Source organism: Strongylocentrotus purpuratus, unplaced genomic scaffold (assembly GCF_000002235.5).
Source record: "Strongylocentrotus purpuratus isolate Spur 01 unplaced genomic scaffold, Spur_5.0 spur5_scaffold_7, whole genome shotgun sequence".
Lineage (NCBI taxonomy): Eukaryota > Metazoa > Echinodermata > Echinoidea > Camarodonta > Strongylocentrotidae > Strongylocentrotus > Strongylocentrotus purpuratus.
This window is the reverse complement of record NW_022145613.1, coordinates 5563430-5588546: the sequence shown is the minus strand read 5'-3', so window position 1 is coordinate 5588546 and position 25117 is coordinate 5563430. Positions and strand designations below refer to the sequence as shown.

The window sequence follows — 25117 nt, the reverse complement described above, 5'->3', positions numbered from 1 at the left end:
AACAAATGAAGTGGTCATATCTTTTAAATAACAACCGTTCTTTTAATTGCAGTTGACTTCCCGATTATAGTTTAAGTAATGGATGAATATCAAATAACTTTCCAGATCTTTTTAGTTGGTGATTTCTGTGAGTCATCGTTTAAAATAAACGTGAGCAGAATGAAAACCTAATGCATGTACCATGAAATGGAATGTATTCATGGTGAAGATTGCATACAATATGAGGACTCGTAAGGTTCTATAATACAGTTCACGAAATTCCATTCGGTCTTTGCAGACAATCGCTTCTGCCCTTAGAATGAGTACAATGGTCCATGGTAAGAAAGTTACGTAATCATCCTTTCTCCAGAGCCGAAAGGGTGAATAAAGAATTGAGTGTTTTGTTATGTTAATACCCCCGTTCCGATCCAAGCTGCGTTATAACAGTGTGGAGCCTTATATGGCGTGAGTAAGGCATTGGTAGGTGATTAATTACAGTTTCAAGAATTTGGATATTGTCAACAAATCACAATAACGCACTGGTTTACAAACGTAATCATATACGTCATAATGACATTGTTGTATTTGATCCATTTCCCTGTGCTATTTCTGACCTTATTACCGGATAAACTGGAAAATGCAGTCAATTCTGCCGTCGAGTGTCCAGCCTCTATCTTCAATTTCTTTCCTACATCTTTGGTAGATACATCTGTAATGATTGGGTCCTAATAAATGACACAGTCACACTTCAGATATCAGTTCAGTAGCTGCTACACTGGCACGTTTTATTTGTGTCTGTCCTAGTTACAACGTCACTGTCTCTCTATGTTGTTGTACTGTATGCGTGTATGTGTATGTGACTATGGTAAGCCAAATGGCGATACTACATTCCTCCCTTCCTTGGATGGAATCTACCACAGAAATCTTGTTAAGCATCAAAAGCAATATGAGCACGAGTAATATACTTTCCAAGATATGGAATGAACCTTTCATATCATACATATATCCATAAAACTTGTGTATTTCCACTTTTTAGTCTTATATTTTGGAAACCAGTACTTTCTTTACTTCTTTCAGACAAAAACTGAACTTTGAAATCTAACACAACTTTTCAACTGAACAAATGCCAACAAATACATTAGAGTTATATTTTTAACCCCATTAAACAAAGCAATTAATAAGTTTGGGTGAACGAGTTTATACCAAACAACATTTTACCTTCTTTTCTCAATTCACAAGGAGTGAGAAATCATTAAACCATTAAATACTCTTCAAAACAAAGAACAGTGATAAAACATAGCCCTGGCTTTACTGAAGGCTATTTATACCTCAAATTTGAGTTTTACTACATCCAACAACAAAAAACAACTTTCCTTTCGCATCAACGTTTTGTTGTTTTTGAATCACATTTACTACAACAAATGATAGACCGTTATTAACATTATAAAAAAGTTTGATCATTTTGTTTCTCTCTTATAACCTCTTGTAGCTGTAAAAGAGTATCTACATAAAAGGCAATATATGTCTTTAAACAAAATTATTGAGTGAAAACTATTCAGAATGAACTGGGGTTATTCAGTATTGTAGATACTACTTTCATTCCTTTTCCTTAAAAAAAAATTGTATATCTCAAACTTCCTGCTATGTACGACATTCAGACAAGAGAATGATTAAATGTCTAGCGTGATACAGGCTTGATGACAGTATATGTATGGCAGCTCACACAAATATAAATAGAACATTATATAACTGCCGGAGAGATACAGGACAAAGCAGATAAAAGAGTGGTAAATAAAGATGCATGTAAAAAGGAAACACATTACATGTCCTGTTATGAAAAGAAAATGATTCATGTATACGAAAATAAATGGTCTAAACCTGTTAGGGCACATATAAACTGACAATTACATGTACACATGGCACAGAAAATAATGTACTTTACTTTCTAGTCAGCATGGAGCAGTATTCCATAACAATGCACATGACATTGGAAAAAAAAAAAACTGAATGCCTGTTTACTTTCCAGCTGGGTGAGAAATAAATGGTTATTTTGCAAGAGTACATAAGTAATACAGTGGAGTTACATGGATATTTCAGTTCCAATGATTTCCAACAGAAATTCAAGTGCGATATAAAACTAACATGTTCTGTTGAGTTTATATGATGTGAATAAAGAAAACTAACAAGTTAACTGCATTTTTTGTTATGCAATTGGGAAGTACGTGCACATGGGTATGTTTGCGTGCAGAGAGTCAAGAAACAAAATCGCGTAAACGGATTGGGGGGTGGCGATTACGCTGGGGGTTTCGACGCGGTTGAGCCAAACGTGGTGGTTGTGGTACATCACGGGCATCGAGTGCGATGTCAAAATCGATTTCATCATCATCAGGAGCAGAGCGAGGAAGAGGTCCACAATATCGCTTGAAACGTGACGAATTACGCGTGATGTAATGGTTACCACAACGGGCAGTGATGCGGGTTCCTCTCTTTCTGATCACTGTGTATGGCTGAGGAAGATACGGGGACTGATGTTTGGGAACCAGACCATCGCGTCGAACAAGCACGGTGTCACCGTCTTTGATTTCCGTGCTACGAGTTGTGCCGCGGCTGTCAGCATAGGTTTTCATACGCTCTTTCTTGGCATGATCACGAGAGCGAAGGGAACCATCGAGAGGCTGATGATCTGAAGAAGCATGCTCTGGAAGGCGTGTGCGAACTGCTCTTCCAAAAAGTAGTGTCGCTGGCGGAACACCAGTTGTGGAATGAGGGGTAGCTCGGTAATTGCGTAAGAACTTATAGAGCTCCTGCTTCCATGATCTGTTTTCTGCGATTGCGGAACGATACGCTTTCTTCAGTGTTTTCATGAACCGTTCGACTTCGCCGTTTGCTTGTGGCCAACGAGGTGTCACGCGTCTGTGTTGGAATCCCAAATATCGTGCAAAATCCGCAAACTCTCGACCGTTAAACGGCGGACCATTGTCGGAGCGAACAACGTCGGGAACCCCAAAACTGGAAAAGATTCTATCAAGCTTTGGAATTACTTGTCTAGCGGAAGTAGAGGAAACAATTTCCACTTCTGGGAACCGCGAATAGTCATCAATGACCACTAGGAGATGCTCTCCTGTAGGAAGATCGGCAAAATCTACGCTTATCTCTGACCACGGTTTCTTGGGCAAAGGTGACATAAGCAATGGCTCTTTCGAGTGTTCGATTGTGTTTGTTTGGCAGGTTAGACAATCACGGACTGTCTTCTCGGTCATTCGGTCTATGGACGGAAACCAAACTTTCTCACGAAGAAGACTCTTTGTTTTCGTGATCCCTTGGTGTCCTTCGTGAGCTATGTCAATTATTTGCTGGCGAAGGGATTGAGGGATGACGATGCGATTACCACGGAGAAGAAAATCCCTCTCATTTGACACAGTGAGCTCATCACGAACATTGAACAGGCTTTGGAGTTCTGATTTGGTGTCGGTGGCATGTGCGAGAACATCTTTCCAGTTGTCATTTACCAACGCGTCAATGGCAACCTGGAGGACAGGATCCTGTTTTGTAGCAGCTGTGATGTCAGACAAGGTCGTTGTCTTAGGAACGGCGTGACCTGCTACAAAACTGACATGAGCTTCAGCTAGGCACTCATTATCCGAAGAGGACATCTCCGTAGATAGCGGATGACGCGACATATAGTCAGCAGGGTTATGCTTGCCTGGACGGTACTGAACGTTGAAATCATATGGCTGGAGCTTCAAAATCCATCGCTCTAATCGAAGTGGTGGCTTGGCAGTGGGGCTATTGAAGAGCGTGACCAGTGGCTTGTGATCTGTAGTCACGACGAAAGAACCACCATAGAGGTACACATGGAAATGGATAATGGCCCATGTGATAGCAAGGGCTTCGCGTTCAGTTTGGGAGTAACGTTGTTCAACCTCTGTAAGAGCCCTGCTAGCAAGAGCGACAGGAACAGTGTTGTCATGATCGTCATGTTGAACTAAGAGCGCACCAAGGCCGTGGGGGCTTGCATCAACAATGAGTTCAGTCTTGCTTGCTGGATTGAAGTATGCCATAGTACAGGACTGTGAAACACGCTGTTTGATCTGAGCGAAGGCGTCTGCTTGTGAGGTGCCCCATTCCCACTCAGAGTCGGCCTTTGTTAGGTGGCGAAGAGGCGCAGAAACGGAGGCGAGGCCTGGGATGAATCGGGCACAATAGTTTACCATACCCAAGAAGCTGCGTACTTCAGAGACGTTCTGAGGTTCAGGCATAGACTGGATGGCTTCGACCTTCTTGGGATCAGGACTGATACCTTTGGCTGAAAAGACATGGCCAAAGTATTCCACATGGTCAGTGTTGAAAACACACTTGCTCTGATTGAGTGTTAAGTTCACTTCACGGAGGCGCTTGAGGACTGCTTCCAAACGAGCATTGTGTTCAGCCTTGTTGGTGCCAAACACAAGAATATCATCGCTGATATTTAGGACACCAGGTAGGTCGTGAAGCGTTGCTTGGATTGCATGCTGGAAAATCTCTGACGCTGAGGAGACTCCAAAATTAAGACGTTTATATCTATAAAGGCCTGCATGAGTTGAGAAGACGGTGTATTGGCGAGAGTCCTCATCTAGTTCTAGCTGATGGTAGCCTGAATTGAGATCCATCTTACTGAAGGTTGTGGCACCATTCAGAGCGGAGATGAGGTCATCCACTGTTGGCATTACGTGGCGCTCACGGATGACAGCCTTATTGACATTGCGCATGTCGACGCAAATGCGTATGTCTTCACGATTTCGCTTTTGAACAACAGTAATCGGAGAGACCCAAGGTGTAGGTGTGTGGGAAACTGGTTCTATGACATCAAGTTTCTGCAGTTTGTCAAGTTCGCTCTCCACCTGTTTTCGAAGGTGAAACGGGATCCGTCGGTGCGGAACAGCAACAGGCTGCACCGACTTGTCGACATGAAGGTGACACTTGTAGTTAGCTAGCTTACCAATCCCACTGAAACGGTCTGCATATGTCTGCTCTGGTTGCAAGTTATACGTGAGAGCAATGAGGTCTAGGTCTGTGGCCGTGGTGATGTCTAAAAGCGTGTCTCCATTGTGAGAGGTAACAAAGACTTTAGCTTTCGTCGATTTTGACTTGTATCTGACAGTTGCATGGAAGGTCCCAATCACATCAAGAGGAGTAGAGCTACCATAAGCATACACTGGGATGGAAGGTGTGACGAGATGAGGCTTGGACCTAAGACGACTGAATGTTTCATTGCTCATCATCATCACCGAAGAACCAGTGTCAATCAGTGCTGAAAGGGGCTCATTATCATCAACACTAACCATCACCATTGGTTTATTGCCCTTTTTCGAGTTGATGTTAAATTGAAAGGCATAAGCGTCGCCATCAGGGTCATGAGTGGTGTCGTCTACCGTAGACTGTGCCGAAGTATGTGTAGAAGCTTGGATCGTCTTTTGCGGGGTACAAGGTTTAGATCGGCAATATTTGGCGAAATGGTTCATTTTCCCGCACGAATGGCACTGTTTACCTTTTGCCGGGCATGGTTTGTCCTGCTTGTGAGGAAATGCCCCACCACAGTTGCGACACTTAGTGGAGGATCTAGATGGACGATTGCGAGATTGTTGAAAACGGTTTGTATTTGTAGCTGGAGCAGGTGCTGGTTGATATTTCACAGCTTGGACTGCATCTTGAGAATTAGCTTCTATAGCAGTGGCATGTCGATCTGCTTGTTCGAAAGTTTTCGCCGACATGAGGAGTTTCTGCAAGGTTACCTCCTCCCGCAGGGCGTATCTGCGGAGTTTACTTGACGTACACCCCATGATGATTTGGGACTTGACTTCACTACTGGTGTTTGCAAACTTACAAGTTGCAGAGAGTTGTTGAAGTCTGAGACGGTATTGTTCAACGGTTTCATCTGTTGATTGTTTACATTGGCGAAAAACAAAGCGTTCATACTCGACGTTAAGAGCTGGAGAGAAATGCTTGTCAAGTGCATCTTTAGCACCTTTAAAATCTGTACCTGTCCCTGGGAGTGTATCAAAGATATCCGAAACCTCTGGACCAGCATAGTGTAACAACAATGCTCTCTTCTGAGCATCATCTGTGATCTGGAAGGCAGTGAAGAAATTCTCCATCCGCTTCATGTACTTTTCCCACCTGACACCAACATTGGTGGGATCCTCATGAACTGGAAAGCGTTCGAATTGAGGCAGATTCATGGCTAATGATACTAGGCACAAGTTCACAGAACAGCGGTAATCATGTATAATGCATAGGCTGATACTGCACACTCACGTTCACTGCACGACATCATGTAGGAGCACTGCGTGCAGACGATACACTCGTTGCATGCGAAAAGTCTGTCAATGTAGCTAAAACTGTTAACAATAACATCCAGTCCAACTCCAAACTAGCAGTGGGTTTGAATCTAGAGGGTCTGTGAACACTACCCTCGCCATCTCGTCGCCATTGTAATGATTGGGTCCTAATAAATGACACAGTCACACTTCAGATATCAGTTCAGTAGCTGCTACACTGGCACGTTTTATTTGTGTCTGTCCTAGTTACAACGTCACTGTCTCTCTATGTTGTTGTACTGTATGCGTGTATGTGTATGTGACTATGGTAAGCCAAATGGCGATACTACAACATCATGCATAAACATGTATAGCTAGGGCTTCAATGTAGATGGGAGTATCATTAGGGACTTTTAGATTTGCACAATGACAACGTGGATTGCTACGATCGACGTCCTTTTAATGCACTGCCTTGAATGGACGTCACACGTATCAGTCCACGCAAATCTAAAAGTCCCTATTATCAAAGAGAAACGTCTTGTAAGAAAATGTTAGTGTGCAGTACAAAATACACACCAAGTTTACGTATCTAGTTTGTTTATTTAATTAGCATTCACAAGGGATCTAATCAGCCTCAGACTTTTAAAGCCATTTATCTTGAACATTAATTTTTTTTCTTCCAACTTTCCCGTACAATTTCTCACATCTTTGATAGATTCATGCAGCGTTATATAACGACACTTTTTATAGTGAAGTAATTCGCATTAACCTCAAGAGAAAAAGTCCCTGGAAGAAAAATGTCAGTGCGCAGTATGAAATAAAATACAAGCCACATTTTGCGTCTCTAGTTTATACATTCAATTAGCATTCACAAGGGATTTAATCAGCCACAGACTTTCGGAGCCATTTATCTTGAATATCGCAGTATATGCATAATGTATAAGTAGTGAAGACAATGAAATATAATATGAGACCTATATACATTGCTCATACATTAACTGGTTGACAAATCATCTATGAGGGATGTAGGCCTTGAGTTGATGTACAAGATTAATACAGCATTATGCATAGGTGGTTTCGACTTCGATTGAAGATTTCAATGCGTTGTCTCAGCAAATCGTAAATATCGATAATTACATAGGCCTATACAACTGCATATCAAGGCTAAATAATTGTAATTGTTGGCAGAGCATAATTGTTTGACTATTTTTTAGCTGATTGCTTAGAAAGCATGTATATGCTTGTAAATAAGCAACAAGGGGACCGACGTCTTAAATTCCTCTCCGGTGGACTTGGTGAATGAAATGAATGCTATACTAACAGGCACGAGCGCATTGACTTGGTTTCGAACTCGGGATCTCTCGGTTACGAACTACTCCTCTACCACTGAGCAATCGCGCCTCCTCATTGTAAATTTATCAAAAAATGATCTTTTACCGTGGAGTGCCAATATGAAATTAAGTTATCATACCCCATTTACACCAAAACTCCACAACAGACCGATCAAAATTATTACATTATCCTAAAACGGACAATATTTGATGGGTGGTCAGTCTGTTTTGAGTTAGTCTGACGATATGACTGGGTATCAAAATGCCCCTGTAATTATATAATAATGTCGAAGATATTTTACAAAATCAATATTTCTCTTCTGTTTTCTTCTAGTTCCAACATGTGATAATTTCAACGGAGGATGCAGTGATATATGTACGCCCCTGTCCGCGTCGGGCGGGGTAATATGCTCTTGTACAGACAACAGGACGATAGCAAATAATGACAGAGTATGTGTCCGTAAGTATAAACCTTTTTTACTATCATAACAGACCATCTTTAGGTGGAAATAGACGAGGAAAATGAAAATACATCAGTCTCAATTTAACCCCCCCCCCCAAAAAAAAAAAGGAAAAATATATAAGTCGTCAAGTTGAACAGGACATTGTCTTTTATATATAGAGAAAAGGAAATTTTAAAAATGATTATGCCGGTGAAGAATCCAAGATTTATTTATCCGGACTGCACAGGTGGAAAAGTACCAAAAGGAAATAAAAAGGGGGTTATCACATTTTATGAAAGGACAGATTTATGTCTACAACATACATATTTTTGCTTCTTTACATATGACGAACTTTGACCGACTCATTCCAATATTTGTTTTAATAATAGTATTATTTACACGGTACCTTCCCACTCACACCCACACGCACACAATATGCTATGGATATGAAATAATGCTTTAAGAATTTATTATTAAAAAAATGCAAATAGGTAAGGTATCATTCATTTACGCATATATTTAAATGCCACCTTTGAAATATTAAATTGAAGAATTTTTTTCTATGATTGCAGCACCAGATGCCACAGTTTGCAATGGAGAGACTCAGTTTACATGTGCCAATGGCGAGAAGTGTATATCCCTCCTTCAGGCGTGTGACATATCAGCAGACTGTCCTGACGCTTCCGATGAGGGCACAAATTACTGCTGTAAGTATGAAGATAGTGATATTTCTGTTTGAATTAGAGGTATTCATAAATATGTACATTTTAAGTTTTGCTACATGCTAGTCCACTTTTGTGAATACCGACCAATAACCTAATGCCAGTCTTTGGATTGTTAAGTCTTGAAGACAATCATACAGATAGTAGGATCGACTCTGACATAACTATTTTGGGGGACATGGGGACTTGTCCCTAACCAATTAGATCGGTTTACTAACACATTCAAATTTTCTGCATGCTTTTTAAACAAAGAGTGTTCTTGGTAACCTGTAAGACTGTCCGATGCTTGCCCGACTTAGCAACAAGTAATGTACGGTAAGCAGATTGGATTCAAATGAATAACATGTATTAATGGGAAAATTACTCGTTATTAGGTTCCCATGAAAGGAACATACATAACTTTGAATATTTCAGTAACCCGGTTTAATAGCACAAGAAGGGGTACTGTAAAGCCTCGTTATAGTTTTTTTGTTATGATGGCCTAAAGGGCAATACGGTTCACATTTCTGTTTCTTATAACATGGAGCTCAGTGAATACGCAAATCCTTTGTTGCCATCCACTTACACATTGTTAATAAACGTTGTTAATGCTGCGGTAAACCTCGGCAGCTTTTTTTGCGGCGGTTTACCGCGGCATTTCTGATAAAGCCGAGAGAGAGAGATAGACTGGAGAGGAGGGAAAGACGCATACGAGAAGTTGGGGTGGGGGGAAGAAAAGGGAAAATGATTGTGAGTTGATAATGATAAAGATATTGCCTCCCCAAACCTTAACCAATCGTTCCCTTCGCTTCCTCATGTGTCATCATATTATGATCCACGCCCCCAAGGACAGCTAGCACCCCACCTCTTCACAGTATCTTACAGTATGTGACTTACATGTAAATGTAATTCTATCATCTCCTTTCTTTTTTTTACAGACGACCATAAGTGCGGTGTAGATCAGTTCACATGTGCCAACGGACGATGCATCTTTTCTCAGTTCAAATGTGATTTCTACGACGATTGCCTTGATAACAGTGACGAAGATCAGGCAATATGTGGTAGGTCTCTTTCTTGTAGTTATGTTTGAGACTTTCCATGTGGAAATGAATGAATGAATAAATAAATAAATGAATGAATAAAAAGTTAATTACATAAATGAATAAACAGATACATAAATAAATGAATAGATTAATGAACGAGCGAAGGAATGAATGAATGAATAAATAAATAGATGAATAAAGGAACAAATAATGTCATTTGTGTGTACTTGAGAACGAACAAAAATCATAACCATTGCTTGCCTTTCGCTTGGGTTGTATACGCCATATGATAGTTTTTTCTACTACCTCATGTTAAAGGACACCATTAACCCATCAGAGATGATACGCCTAGTTGTTTAATTTTGTTCCTGGTTCATTTGAATGTACTTAAATATCTTTCTATTTCCATTTCAGCATTTGTTACATGTGCCCCAGGAGACTTTGAATGTGCGAACGGCTTCTGCATATCCAACACGACAGTGTGTAACGGTTTTGATGAGTGTCTAGACGGACAGGCTAGTGATGAACTCGGTTGCCGTAAGTTCCCCACTCTCCTTCACCCCTCCCCCTCCACCCCCTTTACGTCACCCCTCCCTCCAACTCCACGCCATCCCCTCCACTGACACAGTGTCAACCTTTTTTTTAAGGCCAACCATTTTACTGGATATGATTATTAATATTCCTCTTAATGAGCATGTTAACTCATTTGCACGCATTTCCCTTCTCAACACGAATTTATCTACGTACGCTAGTAAAAGGGGCTTTTCTCAAGATCGTTGTCGCGACACTCTTAAACAAGCTTTGAAGGAACTAGCAGTGATACTGGACAAATTTGGTTTATGTGCTGTTTTAATATACAGCAAAGCAAAGCATATAATATCACATATTTATATTTATCATGCCACATTGTCCATAAAGTCAAATATATAATTTAAAAAATAACTTGGTCTTAAAGAAGAAGTATTCATCCGCCATTAATTCACCCCATCTCTCGTTTTTCCCTATTTCTTCTTCCACAGCGGAGAGATCGTGTCCACCAGGAACGGTGCAGTGTGAGACCAGTAATATCTGTATTTCACCCCAGTGGGTATGCGATGGATCTAACGACTGTGGGGACAACTCAGACGAAGCCAACATTTTATGCGGTAAGTAGGGCGTTTGTGGATAATTATACTATATCTGTACATGTACAATTATGTGGTGCATCCATAAAATATATCACATCTTAAGGCCCTTTTCAATTCCAAAATGACAACATCCCCCCCCCCCCAAAAAAAAACAACAACAAACAAACAAACAACTCCACCACATCCTCGAATTTCTTTGTGGCCGACAGTAGACTGCTGGGTTTAACCATGGTTTGTGTTTTGAATCTTGAATTATGATCATTGTCTAGAAGAAAAATCGCATGGCGCCCCCATCCCCATTTGAAACAGAGAAGAAAAATGAGAGAAAGGTATAGAACGAAAGGAATAAGGGAAATGCAGAGTGAAAAGAAGATGATACACATCTCTTCATCTATGTCCTCTTTTATTTCATTCGCCTAACATTTGCAATCCCCTATGGCGTCATGCAATGCACCTCCCCATACACCCCCCCCCCCCCCACCCCGTGGTTCCCACGCTACGTCACTCTTGAAAACGATTCTATAAGATAAATTTAATTGATTCTTTTTGTTTTGTTTTACAGAGGCCAGAACATGTGCCCCGGACAATTTCTTGTGCCAAAGCGGTAAATGCATCCCAGGAGCTTGGTTCTGCGACGGAGAGGCCGATTGTCCTGATCGTGACGACGAAGTCCAAGACATTTGCAGTAAGAATATAAAGCAGAGTTCTCTTGATACGGGGGCAGATACACGATTTGTCGACAGTTGCATAATTTTAAAAATGTGACATGCGAGAGAGAGAGAGAGAGAGAGAGAGGGGAGAGAGAAGACAGAGAGAGACGGGGGGGCGAGAGAGAGGAGAGAAAGAGGGGGTAAGAGAATTATTGCACATTCATCTGGCTCTTGGGTCTAGGATTCGTACGGCCGGCAGCGAAAACAAATTGGCCAATTGGGTGTTGAAAGAGGGCAAAAGCTGTTCGTACACTTCCCTCTAAATCCGCCAGTGCATCTCGATGTTTGATAATTTCTCTTCTCTCACTGAAAGTTAATGCAAGCTTGTAATTATAGTGATTATAAGAATGATGAGTATAGATATAAGTATATCCAAGAGATGAATGTTGATAGTGATCATGGTGGGCGTGATGATTGCGATATTTGCTGGTTGTCGTTTATAGAGACGGTGTTCTTGATGATGGGACTGTTACCAACCGTGATGGTACAATCCTAGATTAAAGCCATACATCAGTGATTTATTGCCTTTTCATGATGAATTTCATTTAATTTCATCCTTTTCTTCCCTCCAGCCTCTCCCAATTTCACGTGTCATTCCGGTCTCTTTACCTGTGACGATGGCACCTGTATCACCGAACAGTGGGAATGTGATGGGATCCCAGAATGCCCCGATAAGTCAGATGAATACCGTGCATGCCGTAAGAACTCTAAACTTTTCTTGTTACTATAGTGGCCGGAAATGGTTTTAACACGATAGCCTTCAAAATATTACATTATGGAATTGTTAATACCTTTGTTAATCACATTTTGAAATGTGCGGACATTACAATGCCTTTTTTACGTAATCTGAGCATGATTTCATTAAAACACGATAGCCTTCAAAATATTATCCTAATGAATTCGTAATACCATTGTTAATCACATTTTGAAATGTGCGGTCATTACGATGACATTTTACATGAGCGGAGCACAATTTCATTAAAACACGATACCAACTACTTTCAACAAATCATCCTAATGGATTTTCAATTGCCTTGTGCGTCATCAATTGGAATGTGTGAACATGACGATGAAGTATTACGTAATGAGAACATGGTTTCTGTAAGACTTGCAATAGGGTATTGATTGAGAGAGCATATAGCTCTCATTTATTTCTTCCAATATGTACAATTAAAAAACAAACAAGTTTACAGTATGTCATGCATAATTTCATGTTTACATAAAAAATAACAGAGTAATACATACATAAGAGCTAGAAATACAAATAAATGAAAGAAAAGGGTGTCCCCAAAAAAGCCTCAAGGGCTTGTAAGGAGGGGATTACCAGAGTAAACATGCTAGGGTATTTAAATTGTCCTTTGTTGATTTTTGGAAGGTCCTTTGTTTTTTCTGTAATGTGCGAGCCTCTAAGTCAGCTTTGAATATTAATTCTGTTAAAGATATAAATTATTATATGTTATTGGAATTATTGATAACGAATAAATGAATGATTTGTAAATAGATTACTCGAAGTCCTTTCAAAATAGTAAAGGCCTTTGACATTTCAAATTAATGAATATAGTTGACTAATTATCAATAATATGTTATAACTTGAAATTGACGGAATTCGTTCAATTCTTCCTGTTTATTCCGGAATTTCCAAACGAAATTGAAGTAAATTTGTGGCAACATTTCAATTCATTCTATTTAACTGTAAGAAAGTATAAAACATTTTTTGTAATAAACCATATCATGTAGATGAATTACAACACAAATACCAAACTCGATCAAATTAATATTGCTTTAAACTATGAAAACATTCTTTTTGATTCTGAATAGCGGAATATGTTTGCCCTGAGAACTTCTACAAATGTGATCAGAAGAAGCATCTCAAGAACCGGTGCATCCCCGTGTCAGCTGTATGTGACGGAGAGATTGATTGTGCCATGGGGGATGATGAATTCCAGAACTGCAGTAAGTACACTGGTTTGATAGGAATGGTTACGGTAGGGTCACCGACACTAGCTTGATCTTCGTTGCGCCACTGGTACTTTTTTTTTTTTTGGGGGGGGGGGGGTAATTTTGTACAAAATCAAACGAGCTGAATAACAGCGACAAGTTTTTCTCCAATACTGTCATCTTATAGAACTTGGTAAATATGCCGTTGAGTGAATTTCAGTGATATTTCCAAGAAGGTGATTTTATTGGCCCCTGGAATTAAAAGAAAAGTGACAAAAGTCATCAGCTTAATGATGAAACAGAAACAATGCAAGTTGACGCCCCAGTCATTTTTCAACAAAAAGAAAACTACGTTGGCCTAACCTCCCTTGTTAAACTCTCTGTACCAATCGAAATTCTGCTGTAATGATTACCATTGTTGATTTCCTCGTTCTTTCTTTCTTCTTTTTTTTTCTCCCAGCTATACGCACTTGTGAGCCGGAGGAGTTTGCTTGTCGGAATGGTCTTTGCATCAGGGATGTTTTTCTATGTGACCATGAGAACGACTGCGGAGACCAGTCAGACGAAGGATCAGCATGCAGTGAGTTGATTTGATGGATCATGTGATAATGTTGATTGTCGTTAGCTTTTAATAAATGTATGATTTTATACTGTATGAACAGTAGCGGTTCTAGATGGGGACTACGGAGCTCAACGCCCTGCCAACAAAAATCTTCAAGCCCCCAAGAAAATATTCTTGATTATAAATTAATATAAGCGATAAAAATGTAGAAAATTAATGCAAGAACTCACAAGCCTCGCCAAGAACCCGAAAAAAAATAATGATACTGATAATGGTTCTAGGACACCTACCCCCTGGACATCCACCTCCGGATAACCACCCCCAGTCAACTACCCCCTAGGATAACTACCCCCTAGGGAAACCACCCTCTAAGACAACTACACCCCGGGACAACTACCCCTGGAAAACTCTTCCCCCCCAAAAAAAAACAAAAAAACAAACAACAACAACAACAACAACAAGTACCCCTACGACAACTACCCCCGGATAACTATCCTAGGGGGTAGTTGTCCGGGGTTGTTGTCCTAGGGGGTAGTCGTCCTGGGGGGGGGTAGTCGTCCGAGATGGTAGTTGTCCTAGGGGTAGTTGACTGGGGTGGTTATCCGGGGGTGGATGTCACAGGGGTAGTTGTTGTTGTTGTTGTTGTTTTTTAGGTATCCAGATACGACTGATAATATATGATTTAAACAAAATAATGCTCTTCTAGAAGTGCGCATGTTTTTAATTCCTTTTTTTTTTATAGTTAAGGTTAAGGAAAACTTAGACCTGAGATTAACTTCCTTTCAAACAAAAGTTTCAGTAAGAGAAATGAAACTGCAAGTAACCCTAAATACCTTTGACTCTGCAGATTACACTCGATGTGATCCAGATGATGAATTCACGTGTAACAATGGTCGGTGTGTCATGGCGTCATGGAGATGCGATGAACAGAATGATTGCAGAGATAACTCAGATGAAACGGGGTGTGGTAAGTATTCCAAAAGATTGTAATATTATATTGTAGTGGGGTATTGTGGTATAGGGGTTCTTTCTCTTGCTCTTCACACTTAAATAATCAAAAGGTCTGGGTTTCGAATCTCTACCCAGTGCATTTGTCCTCTTGTAGGCAGGGTATTTTGTAGGCAAGGTTTTTTGTCTTAAATTAAGGCTTAATAAAATGACGTATTTGAGCAATTGATTTCGTAGAAAATTTACGAATCTAAGAAGAATCTGTTTTTTCTCGTCTTCGGTAGATGTAAACTTATTTAAGATGACGGTTGATAATACCAGTTTAACGGTCGATTTTACACTTTTCTTTCATTTGCAAGTTAAAGTCCAAATAACCATTTCTGTTTATTCCAATCAATTTTTTCTGTATCTTTCTACAACTACATATCTATCTCCCCCCCCCCCCTCCTCTCTCTCTCTCTCTCTCTCTCTTTCTCTCTCCCATTTTCAAATTAAAGAAGCTTGAATTTGATCTTTTAAAGTCACTAACATAACATAATAACCATTACATGTCGTAAGCAGATACTAATAAGGTAATGTCCATAAATCTGATTACGTTACGGAGAAAATGAACAATACTTTTTTACTACAATCTTTTTGTTTTCAATGAAATATTCTATTAAATCATTCATGATGAACAAAATCAACCCAATTAATTCGAATATATCGGTAAAAGCAAACAATATTGTCATTCTTGTCTTCCTCCGTCTTCGTACAGGTGATGAGCAATCTACGTGTGCAGCAGGAGAATACATGTGTGGGGATGAGGAGTGCATCCTGCAAGAACTAGTTTGTAATAACGAAGTCGATTGCAGCGACGGTTTGGATGAATACCGCTGTGGTAAGTTGAAACTGCAATGTTGAGGCTGCAATCTGCCTAAAATTCCGCCAATATTTTCTGAAGGTTAATGATTCTAATTACCCCACCATTTTCTATTGGTGTATTAAAAGACTAAAATGGGCAATTGCGAATGGTTTACTTTATAAAATGCAGCTTTTAAGAATAATTGTCTTGTCTATGAAGCATGAAGCAGGATATAATAATAATAATACTCAGTTTTTATATAGCGCTTATTAGAACCACTAAGAGCTTCCAAACTTGGAGATTATCAATCACCCCGGCTTTAGCTGTGCTGGCATTGCGGCGCTCTAGCATTTCAAGGAATTAATTCCTGACAAGTACCCATTTACATCACCTGGGTTGAGTGTGGCAAATGTAGAACAATGTCTTGCCAAAAGACATTAGTGCCGCGGCGGGACTCGAACCGCGGACCTTGTGATCGACAGTCCGGCGACGTATACTGAAACAATGATTTAAACAAAAATAATGCTACCCATCATCTAACAAACTGTATGGATATATTATATAGGTCTTTGATTAGAAGAACGAATATTTGAACAAAATAATAATAATTAATCAGTCAGGCCGCACTAAACTACATCGCCCCACGTGGAATATGTTTTTCCGATTTAAAAGGACTCTGTCGGGGCGACTGAGGTTTATATAAAGGGGCTTAGTTAAAATCTGTGTGTATTCTCTTTTTATACGAACAGGTGTGAACGAGTGTGAGAACAACGCCACAGGGTGCCAGCATGATTGTGTGAACACGGCAAACAGCTACTACTGTACCTGTGACACTGGTTTCCGGTTAAACCCTGATAGAAGAACTTGTGCCGGTAAGTATGCATGTGTGTATGCTAATATTGCAGTTTAGTGAGACCTTATGGCCACTTACAGTTACCGTTTAATATTTTGGGCTATGACACAAAGTTTATCCGAATTTTCAGTACTAACCGAATATCGACAAGAAAATAGAACTAGAAAAGTCAGAATGTTTGCATGATGATACAAATACGTTTTGAATGCCGTCCGTTTGCCAACCGAATATCCATATGTCTTGTATATGGAAAAGTAAGTCATTTTCCCCAGACATATTCATAGATAAACCATTTGCTTCAAACTAATTTTTTTTTGTTTTTTCTTCTGAAATATCTTTTTACACTTGAGCCAGGTTCCAATTCACTTAAAACAAAATTCGCTCTATGAAAACCAAATGGTATGAAGCAATGTCTTTTACAAATGAGGGGGTGGGGGAATCTCATATCACAATATACAACGATGCTCAAAAAGGAGAGAAAATTACAATGGATTGATTCTATCTAGATGACCTATTTATAATATAATGACAATTTATATTGTTAATGTTGTTATTTTAGAAATTGACGAGTGTTCGGATATGCCAGAGCTCTGTAGTCAGGTTTGTGAGAACACAGTTGGATCCTACCTCTGCAAGTGTGTTGACGGCTATACACTTGAGACTGATGGAAAATCGTGTAAACACAACTCAGGTAAGCATCAAAATAACCCCATTCACACGAAGAGAACTATACTACATTTCTTACGATTCAGCTATACAATGTTTGTACGATACCCCTAGAGCTATACGATATTGCGTACTGGATAATTCTATAGCTATATGACGTGACTTTTCGAAAAGTTTTCGTACGAAAACTATGCTAAAACCGTACAATATTTCAATTTCTCTCGTCCTTACGTCGTTGGAAACGTCTTTTGACGAAACATCGTTTTAGCGAAAAAGTAGTTTAGGAAGCGTTTCAAAAGATAAGTCTATCAAGAATCATGGTCGTATTAATGTCTTCTTGAGCTAAAAATCGAATTTGTCGTGAATAAAATGTGCCCCCTCCCTCCACCCTAGATACACCACTGCTTTAAAAAAAAAAAAAGATTTCAGACTGCTTGAACGCGTTTTTTTTTGTCTTCTCACGGATATTATTATTATTGTTATACCATTTTGTAATCTTTCCCTTCTATTTGTCACCGTAGGAATCGACCCTCTGATAATCTTCAGCAACTCTTACTACGTTCGATCGCTCTCACTCGATGGGCGTGATTACAATCTCATCGCAGACGACTTCCAAGGCGCAGTCGCTCTCGACTTCGACTACAGAGAAGGTCGTCTCTTCGTACTGGACGTCTTCCGGGCGCACATCGTTCGTATGTGGATGAACGGAACGGATCGTGAGGTCATCATCGACGACTTCGTGAACGGTGGAGAGGGGATGTCCGTGGATTGGGTTGGAAGGTAAGTGTTTGATATCCAAACATGTGGCGTAGCGTATGGATCTGGTCGTTGATGGGGGTAAGGGCATCTTTTGAGGAGCACTGCAGGTCTTTTGTTAGAGTACGAGAAAACAAGGCCATCAAGGGATGGGGGTGTGAACGGAGGGTCGTTTCATTTTATTTTCATTTCCCCCTCCCTTTTCCCATTCTCACACTTTCTCTATCTATTTCCTTGTTCGGGAACGTCCTCTATTACGTTGGTGTTTAAAAAGATCGTATGCCTGTATTTGCATAATGCTGTATTGGGGAAGTTTAAAACCGATTGGTGAGGAAGTGAAAATGGCGTATTAATGAAATAAAATGTTATTCTAATCTTTCAGTTCATCAAGTCTTAGACTATTAAACTATGTAAAATCAAGTTACTGAATGTGAACGCATTATCTTTGTATAACAGGAAGCTGTACTGGGTGGACAGTGTGAACGACGTAATGGAGGTAGCTGAGCTGGATGGGAGTCAGAGAAAGACCCTGGTCTACACCGGTATGGACCAACCGAGGGCTGTGGTGGTCAACCCTAAACATGGGTGAGACATTCATGTTCTTATTCCGAATTCTGTGATTGGAGTTAAAGAGTGTTTCATTCTTGTGTAGGACATGTGGAGAGTTAAGACCACAATGCCGGTGGATTTCGGAGCAAGCCAGAAAACCAAACACCACACTTGTCCACTTATGATGAGCAATTTCATTGGGCTTGGGTTTTGGAATGACACTTTTTGAGAGAGGAGGGGAAATCACCTTTAAACGCTGAGATTTTTGCTTGGAATAATCTGTTCGCCTTTTCAAGCAATATTATTTATGCGCATCTCAAATATTTTATATTTTCAGTTGAAAGAGTCTGATTATTTGGCGCGTTCTTGCTTCGTTCCGAGTGATGTTTTGTTTCCTTTAGAGAATCGGAACAATTCATGAAAATAACCTTTTTTATATAAATCCATTCTTTGCGTTTCCTTCTTCGAAACGTGAATAAATTGCCGAAACCATAACATGCTGTGTTGATTCTCTGTCTGTATTTACAGATACGTCTACTGGACAGACTGGGGTCTTGATGCCCATATTGGACGTGTGGGCATGGATGGCACGGATAAGACCCGTATCCATGACAACAAGATGGTCTTCCCCAATGGTCTGACCATAGACTACGCTGCAGAGAGGTTGTATTGGTGCGATGCTCATCTCAATCATATAGGGTGAGTGTTGAAAGAAGCAATATATTTGTAGCTAACAATGTGCCATAAAAACTGTAGATGTGAACGGTTTTATGAAAATTAATGCATATAATCGATGTCTTATTCTACTATATCTCATGCTTGCGATCAAATGTATTCGATATGTATGGATACATGTTTAGAGTGACAATGTCAGATGCCATCGAAAAGAGCAGGTGAAAAAAATATCATCCATTCGAATTCTTTTGGATTAAAAGACAATAAGATATTTTCCTAGATCAAATTTTCTACCCTTCTTTTCCCATGGATATTGTCTTTTTTTCTTTAGTTATAAAGCTACAAGAGGCTGTCATCTTGCCTCCTATTCCCAAGAAAATTGGTGAAGCCAATGGATTATCGAAGTTGTTTTGAGATCATTGATGAGGAGATATCTCATCTATTTCTTCAAGCTTTTGATCAGCCGTAGCCATATTCAATCACCAAACACTAATCTGTCACTGTTTTTCTTTCTTTGTGGATCCTAGATTTTCTAATCTGGACGGCACAAACCTTCACCTCGTGATAACGCGCGGCACACCGCTGGCGCACCCGTTTGCTCTCTCCATATTTGAGAACTACGTTTACCTGACGGATTGGAACCACAGGACCGTGCATCGGGTGAACAAGCTGACGGGTCGAAACGGAATGGATTACCTGGAAACCCTTCAGCTTCCCATGGACATACACATCTACCATCCACTTCGACAGGATCAAAGTACGGCTGTTTTCATCACCAATCAAATTCTTTACTCACATGATATGTTTTATTAAAACAAATTAAGAATTAGTCCTGTGTTATCGGAAATCTTTCTTTAGTTCTTGATAGGATTATAATGTTGGTCATATTGTAAAAACCTTTCCCGTAGTTTGAAATAGTTATATAATATTGGATGTCTTTAATTAATTTCCACCTGGGATGCCAAAGATGAAGTCATTTTTTAGGGCATATTTTTCAAAATCTTTCAAGAATCGACGAGTTAAGGGGCTTTCCAAAAATAATCACGTATTTTGGTATATATGTCTTCTGAACAAAGCGTACATGAATCAGAGTGGAATATACAACATTCTTTAAATACTTATTGACACCAAGAATTTCGTCAGTTATTTTGATCTGGAAATACTTTCATTTGTTCGACAAAGAACATTTAAAAGGAATGGACTACGTCATGCCTGTGAAATAAAAGTGGAATTTAGTCAAATATCACCAAAATTAGCTATCCTCCGTATTTATAATGCTTATATAATATGTAATTTATCATGAACAATGTTTACTTGTGGAAATGGCGATGAAAATAAAAACACAGACACAAAAGGTATTATCCATACTTTCGGTTGTTCGTTATCTACAATATAATTTGTCCTGAACTAATGTTTACATTATGGGAATGTTCACACTTGTCTCCCTATCAGCTCTCGTTAACCCCTGCGGAAACAACAACGGGGGCTGTTCACACATGTGCCTCATTGCCCCTGGTGGGCAGACCTTCACGTGTGCTTGTCCGGACAGCTTTGTGCTTGACCGGGACCGTGTCACCTGTCTGGTGGACTGCTCTTCTAACCAGTTCGCGTGCGCTAACCAGGAGAAATGCATCCCGTTGTCATGGCGATGTGATACGGAGGCTGATTGCACCGATGGGTCTGACGAGCCGACGGATTGTCGTAAGTTGTCTAGAAAGAGAGGGAAAATAAAACAGTTGTTGAGTGATGCCTGTATGAAAATGAAAGGGTTTATAAATTTAACAAGACCTTTCTGAGCAACAAGACTAGTAAAAGGATTCAATGCTCGATTAAGGTGTTTTTTAATAATTTGTTTCTCCTTAAAATCAAAAATTATTATTTTCGATATAATTGTAGTGTCCACAAAGTGAAGGTAGGAGATGAATTACTGCTTTGCATATTTTCTGCCTCTCTGTCTTTGTAGCTGACTATCATTACGCTTTCTTCGATTATATTTATCTTTCTACCCTCTCTCTCTCTCCCTTCTCTCTCTCTCTCTCTCTCTCTCCCCCCAACTACCTCCTTCTTTACATGTTATAATAATTTCATCGTTCTTATGTCTCTAATCTATCTAGAAAACCTAGCTAGATAGCATCATATTAACCTTATCCTTCTTCCCTTTCATCACAGCGACACGATACTGCCCAGACAGGACCTTCCAGTGCGACGATACGGCCTGTGTTTCCTCCACCGAACTCTGCAATGGAGAGGCCAATTGTTTGGATGGATCGGACGAAGTACACTGCAGTAAGTATAGGCCTACTCGGCTTCGTTAGAAAGAATCCTTACAGGGGCGTATCCAGGTTTGTCAGAAAGGATGGGGTGGGGCAGAATTTTGCCGACCTATGATTTTTAAGGAATCAAGCAGGCCCTCCAAGATCTTGAAAGGGGAGCGTCTGCATTCTGTTCCCTCGGAGTATAATCAATTTGAATTTCATAAATGTTCTTTTCTGGGTGGACCGCGGCGGCTGGCGCTAACACCTCCCCCACCCGCCTACAAGTGGTATTATTCTTTGACATGATGAGGAACTGAAATCTAGATTAGAAACATTCGTAATGTGTGTCTGTCACGGAATGCTTTATTGCTACTACTGTTTATTTTACGACCATTGTCGCAAACGAAGAGAGAGTTTACATAGAATAACAGAACTTCTTTCTCTTTTCTCTGTAACTCTTTTTCTCCAGATAATACAGTATGTCAGCCATGGGAATTCCGATGCAGGACGGGATCATGTATCAACCATGTTCTTGCTTGTAATGGTGAAGATGACTGTCCGGATAGCTCTGATGAAGTACAGGACGTGTGTGGTAAGTGCACTGAATATATATTTATTAGGATATACGTTGTAAATTTGGTGATGAAAGAGATGAGTTGACCTGAAAATAAACGTAGAGGTCGATCAATGAGTGATGAGAGTACGACGTGCCATTCATTAAAAGTAATGGTCTATCTTTCAAACATGATAATGATGTAGGTGATGTTCAAGTAATGAAATTAAAGTCAGGATCGTCTCATCTTCATGGATGAAATATAAAGTTGGACTCGCAGTACGGTAGTTGGGCTTAGCCTGATCTGTTAAAGAGAGTCACGTTTATACATTGAACAAATTAAAAACTAAGAAAGCCTGAAGGGGAAAATAACGGGCGCTTTGTGTTTCGCTGAAGAGAGAACCTCTACAGGTTTCAAAGTTGCTAAAATTCGGTTACTACTATGGTTAACTACTAAAATTTGAACCCACAAATGTTCAGCTCAAATGGTCGGGCCAAGTATAAAGTACTTTCTTGATGTGTCTCAATTACACTACCCCTTACTTATGTATTGATATTAAAAATTATCTTTCTTAGCTGAAAGAGAATGTTCCGAAGGATATTTCCAGTGTGGTACAGGATATTGCATCCCACAAACATGGGTGTGTGATCTGGACAATGATTGCGGAGATGCAAGCGATGAACCTCTACGAGAGTGTCGTAAGTTGATCTTTAATCTTTTATTATTACCATTATTACTTTTATTGGTGACGTTGAGAAGTGCAATGGCCACATATTATGACAACGTTAACGTTTTCTTTGTTTCCATTAACGATTTATTCTGCCGTTCTTGAACTACATAACCCAAAACCAACAACAGTTTCACAGAAATGCCAAGTGTTATGATCGTCAAAACGAACAATGAAACGCGAGTTGTACACGTTTTCGTTTATCTAGATATACAACAAAAATTTCTGTACAGTATAAGCCGCTCCATTTCATCACGGCGTTTTCTTAATCCAAAACCCGCGTTCCTATTTCATTTGTGAAGAGAATATTAACTGTTAACTGTTTTGCATTATATAATAATTACCAAAAAAAGTAAAACTAGATTGTTTAACGATCTGGGAAACAAAGCAGGTATTTTTTATCGAGATAAAAAAGGAATTATTCGATAAATTGATGCATAACAAGACATTCTTTAAGCAATTGTGAAATACTTTCCAAAGAGGGTGGGCAGAATGTAAATATGTTAACATGAACTTTTATCTTTATTGATTACAGAGTCCCAAACAACCTGCCCTACCGGTTGGTTCTCCTGCGTGTCCAACTACCGTTGTGTCCCGTCCTGGTCCTTGTGCAATGGCTATGATGATTGCCGTGATAACTCTGATGAAGAACAATGTGGTAAGTAGCATCGTGGGTCAGTGGTTCATTCATAAGACTCGCAATCGAGAGGTCGAGGGTTCGAAACTCTACCCTAACTTAGCCATGATAACTCTGACCCTCAAATATTCGAATCTCCGCCGGGTGCTTAAGTTAGTATATGAGCCTGGTATTTTTCAAATATTTTAACAATTTTCTATGTCTCAACCTGGATTTTAAATATATGGATGGTGGATTTATTACTTAAAATGCCAAGTGCGTTGGCAAAGGCTGACGAAACTTATAGACGAAAATTTGGAAGTACCTTGAAGCACATAGGGACTTATAACATAAACTCGCTCGCGCTATTCAAAATGGAATGTCATCATCAACTTTATAAGTATCTTATTAATAAGTATGATAATCCCACTATTTGACCTAAAAGTATTTGTTCTGATTTCTATCCTCCGACCTCCTTCTACAGATTATACATTCATGTTTCTTCCAGTGTGCTATCATTTAATCATTCCCATCTCTAGAACCACAAATCTATTCCTGGGCCCCGTCTTATAAAGAGTTGCGAGTGATCCAAATCAATCGCAAGTTTGCAGTCTCCTATCTCTTATGTGCATATATTATGCGTCAAGTCAACATCGTTCACAAAATTGACATGTATGTTCTGAGAACATATAGCCCACTTACTGCTATTTTATAAAACATTTCGTTTTTTTCTTCTTCTCGTAGACACTGCCACCTGTGAGGTTGGTGAATTCCAGTGCACCGATGGAGGTTGCGTCCCTCAACGTTGGGTGTGTGACTTTGACAATGACTGCGGAGATAATTCAGATGAACAAGCTTGTAGTACGTATTAAATACAAAGGTCTTATTAAATTAACAATGCCTCCTCAAATTGGCACAAGTAATACTTTTGTTAAAACTTTACTTCTACGTTCTGAACATAAAATCAATGTAATTTAGATGAGCTTGTGTAAGTGTATGAAATTTTATGTCAATTAGCTAATCAGGACCACTACGCGTTTCAATTTGAATATTATAATTTATATTTTGAAATTGAAGAAAATTGTTATCATTATCATTATTGTTAATGTTAATGTTAATGTTATATCATTTATTTCATGGTGATTTACAGCTTTCAGGCAGTGTTCAGAGAGCGAGTTCCGTTGCCTTTCCAACAAGTGCATCCCGTCTAGATTTGTCTGTGACTTCGAGGAAGATTGTCCTGGTGGAGAAGATGAGGTTGCTTGCCGTAAGTACTGTTTCTTTCTCTTTCACTCACTCTCTCTCTCTCTCTCTCTCTCTGTCTCTCTCTATGTGTCTCTCTCTCTGTCTCTCTCTGTCTCTTTTTCTCTTTCTGCCAATTTATATTCATGTCTTAATTCTCTCAATTCCTCTTTCTATCTCTCTTTCTCTCCCTTACCTTCTTTCTATTCCTTTTCTCTTTCCCTTTCACTTTCTCTTTCCTCTTTTTTTCTCTTTCTCTTTCCCTTTCCCTTTCTTTTTCTCTTTCTCTTTCCCTTTCACTT

General features: G+C 39.6%; 1 protein-coding gene across 1 annotated transcript in view; it reads left to right on the top strand.

Annotated features, from left to right (window-relative positions):
* LOC100890076 (low-density lipoprotein receptor-related protein 2) overlaps positions 1-25117 on the top strand; it is a 41356-nt gene that overhangs the window by 2238 nt on the left and 14001 nt on the right. The window contains exons 2-25 of the mRNA XM_030974829.1: positions 7941-8066; positions 8622-8756; positions 9689-9811; positions 10208-10330; positions 10813-10938; positions 11483-11605; positions 12203-12328; positions 13449-13583; positions 14029-14148; positions 14978-15097; positions 15836-15958; positions 16672-16794; positions 17335-17466; positions 17963-18221; positions 18654-18782; positions 19275-19445; positions 19949-20178; positions 20874-21122; positions 21591-21707; positions 22146-22268; positions 22806-22928; positions 23493-23615; positions 24318-24434; positions 24724-24840. Of these exons, the coding sequence (XP_030830689.1) occupies positions 7941-8066; positions 8622-8756; positions 9689-9811; positions 10208-10330; positions 10813-10938; positions 11483-11605; positions 12203-12328; positions 13449-13583; positions 14029-14148; positions 14978-15097; positions 15836-15958; positions 16672-16794; positions 17335-17466; positions 17963-18221; positions 18654-18782; positions 19275-19445; positions 19949-20178; positions 20874-21122; positions 21591-21707; positions 22146-22268; positions 22806-22928; positions 23493-23615; positions 24318-24434; positions 24724-24840 (3393 nt within the window). The remainder of the gene's footprint in view (positions 1-7940; positions 8067-8621; positions 8757-9688; positions 9812-10207; positions 10331-10812; positions 10939-11482; positions 11606-12202; positions 12329-13448; positions 13584-14028; positions 14149-14977; positions 15098-15835; positions 15959-16671; positions 16795-17334; positions 17467-17962; positions 18222-18653; positions 18783-19274; positions 19446-19948; positions 20179-20873; positions 21123-21590; positions 21708-22145; positions 22269-22805; positions 22929-23492; positions 23616-24317; positions 24435-24723; positions 24841-25117) is intronic.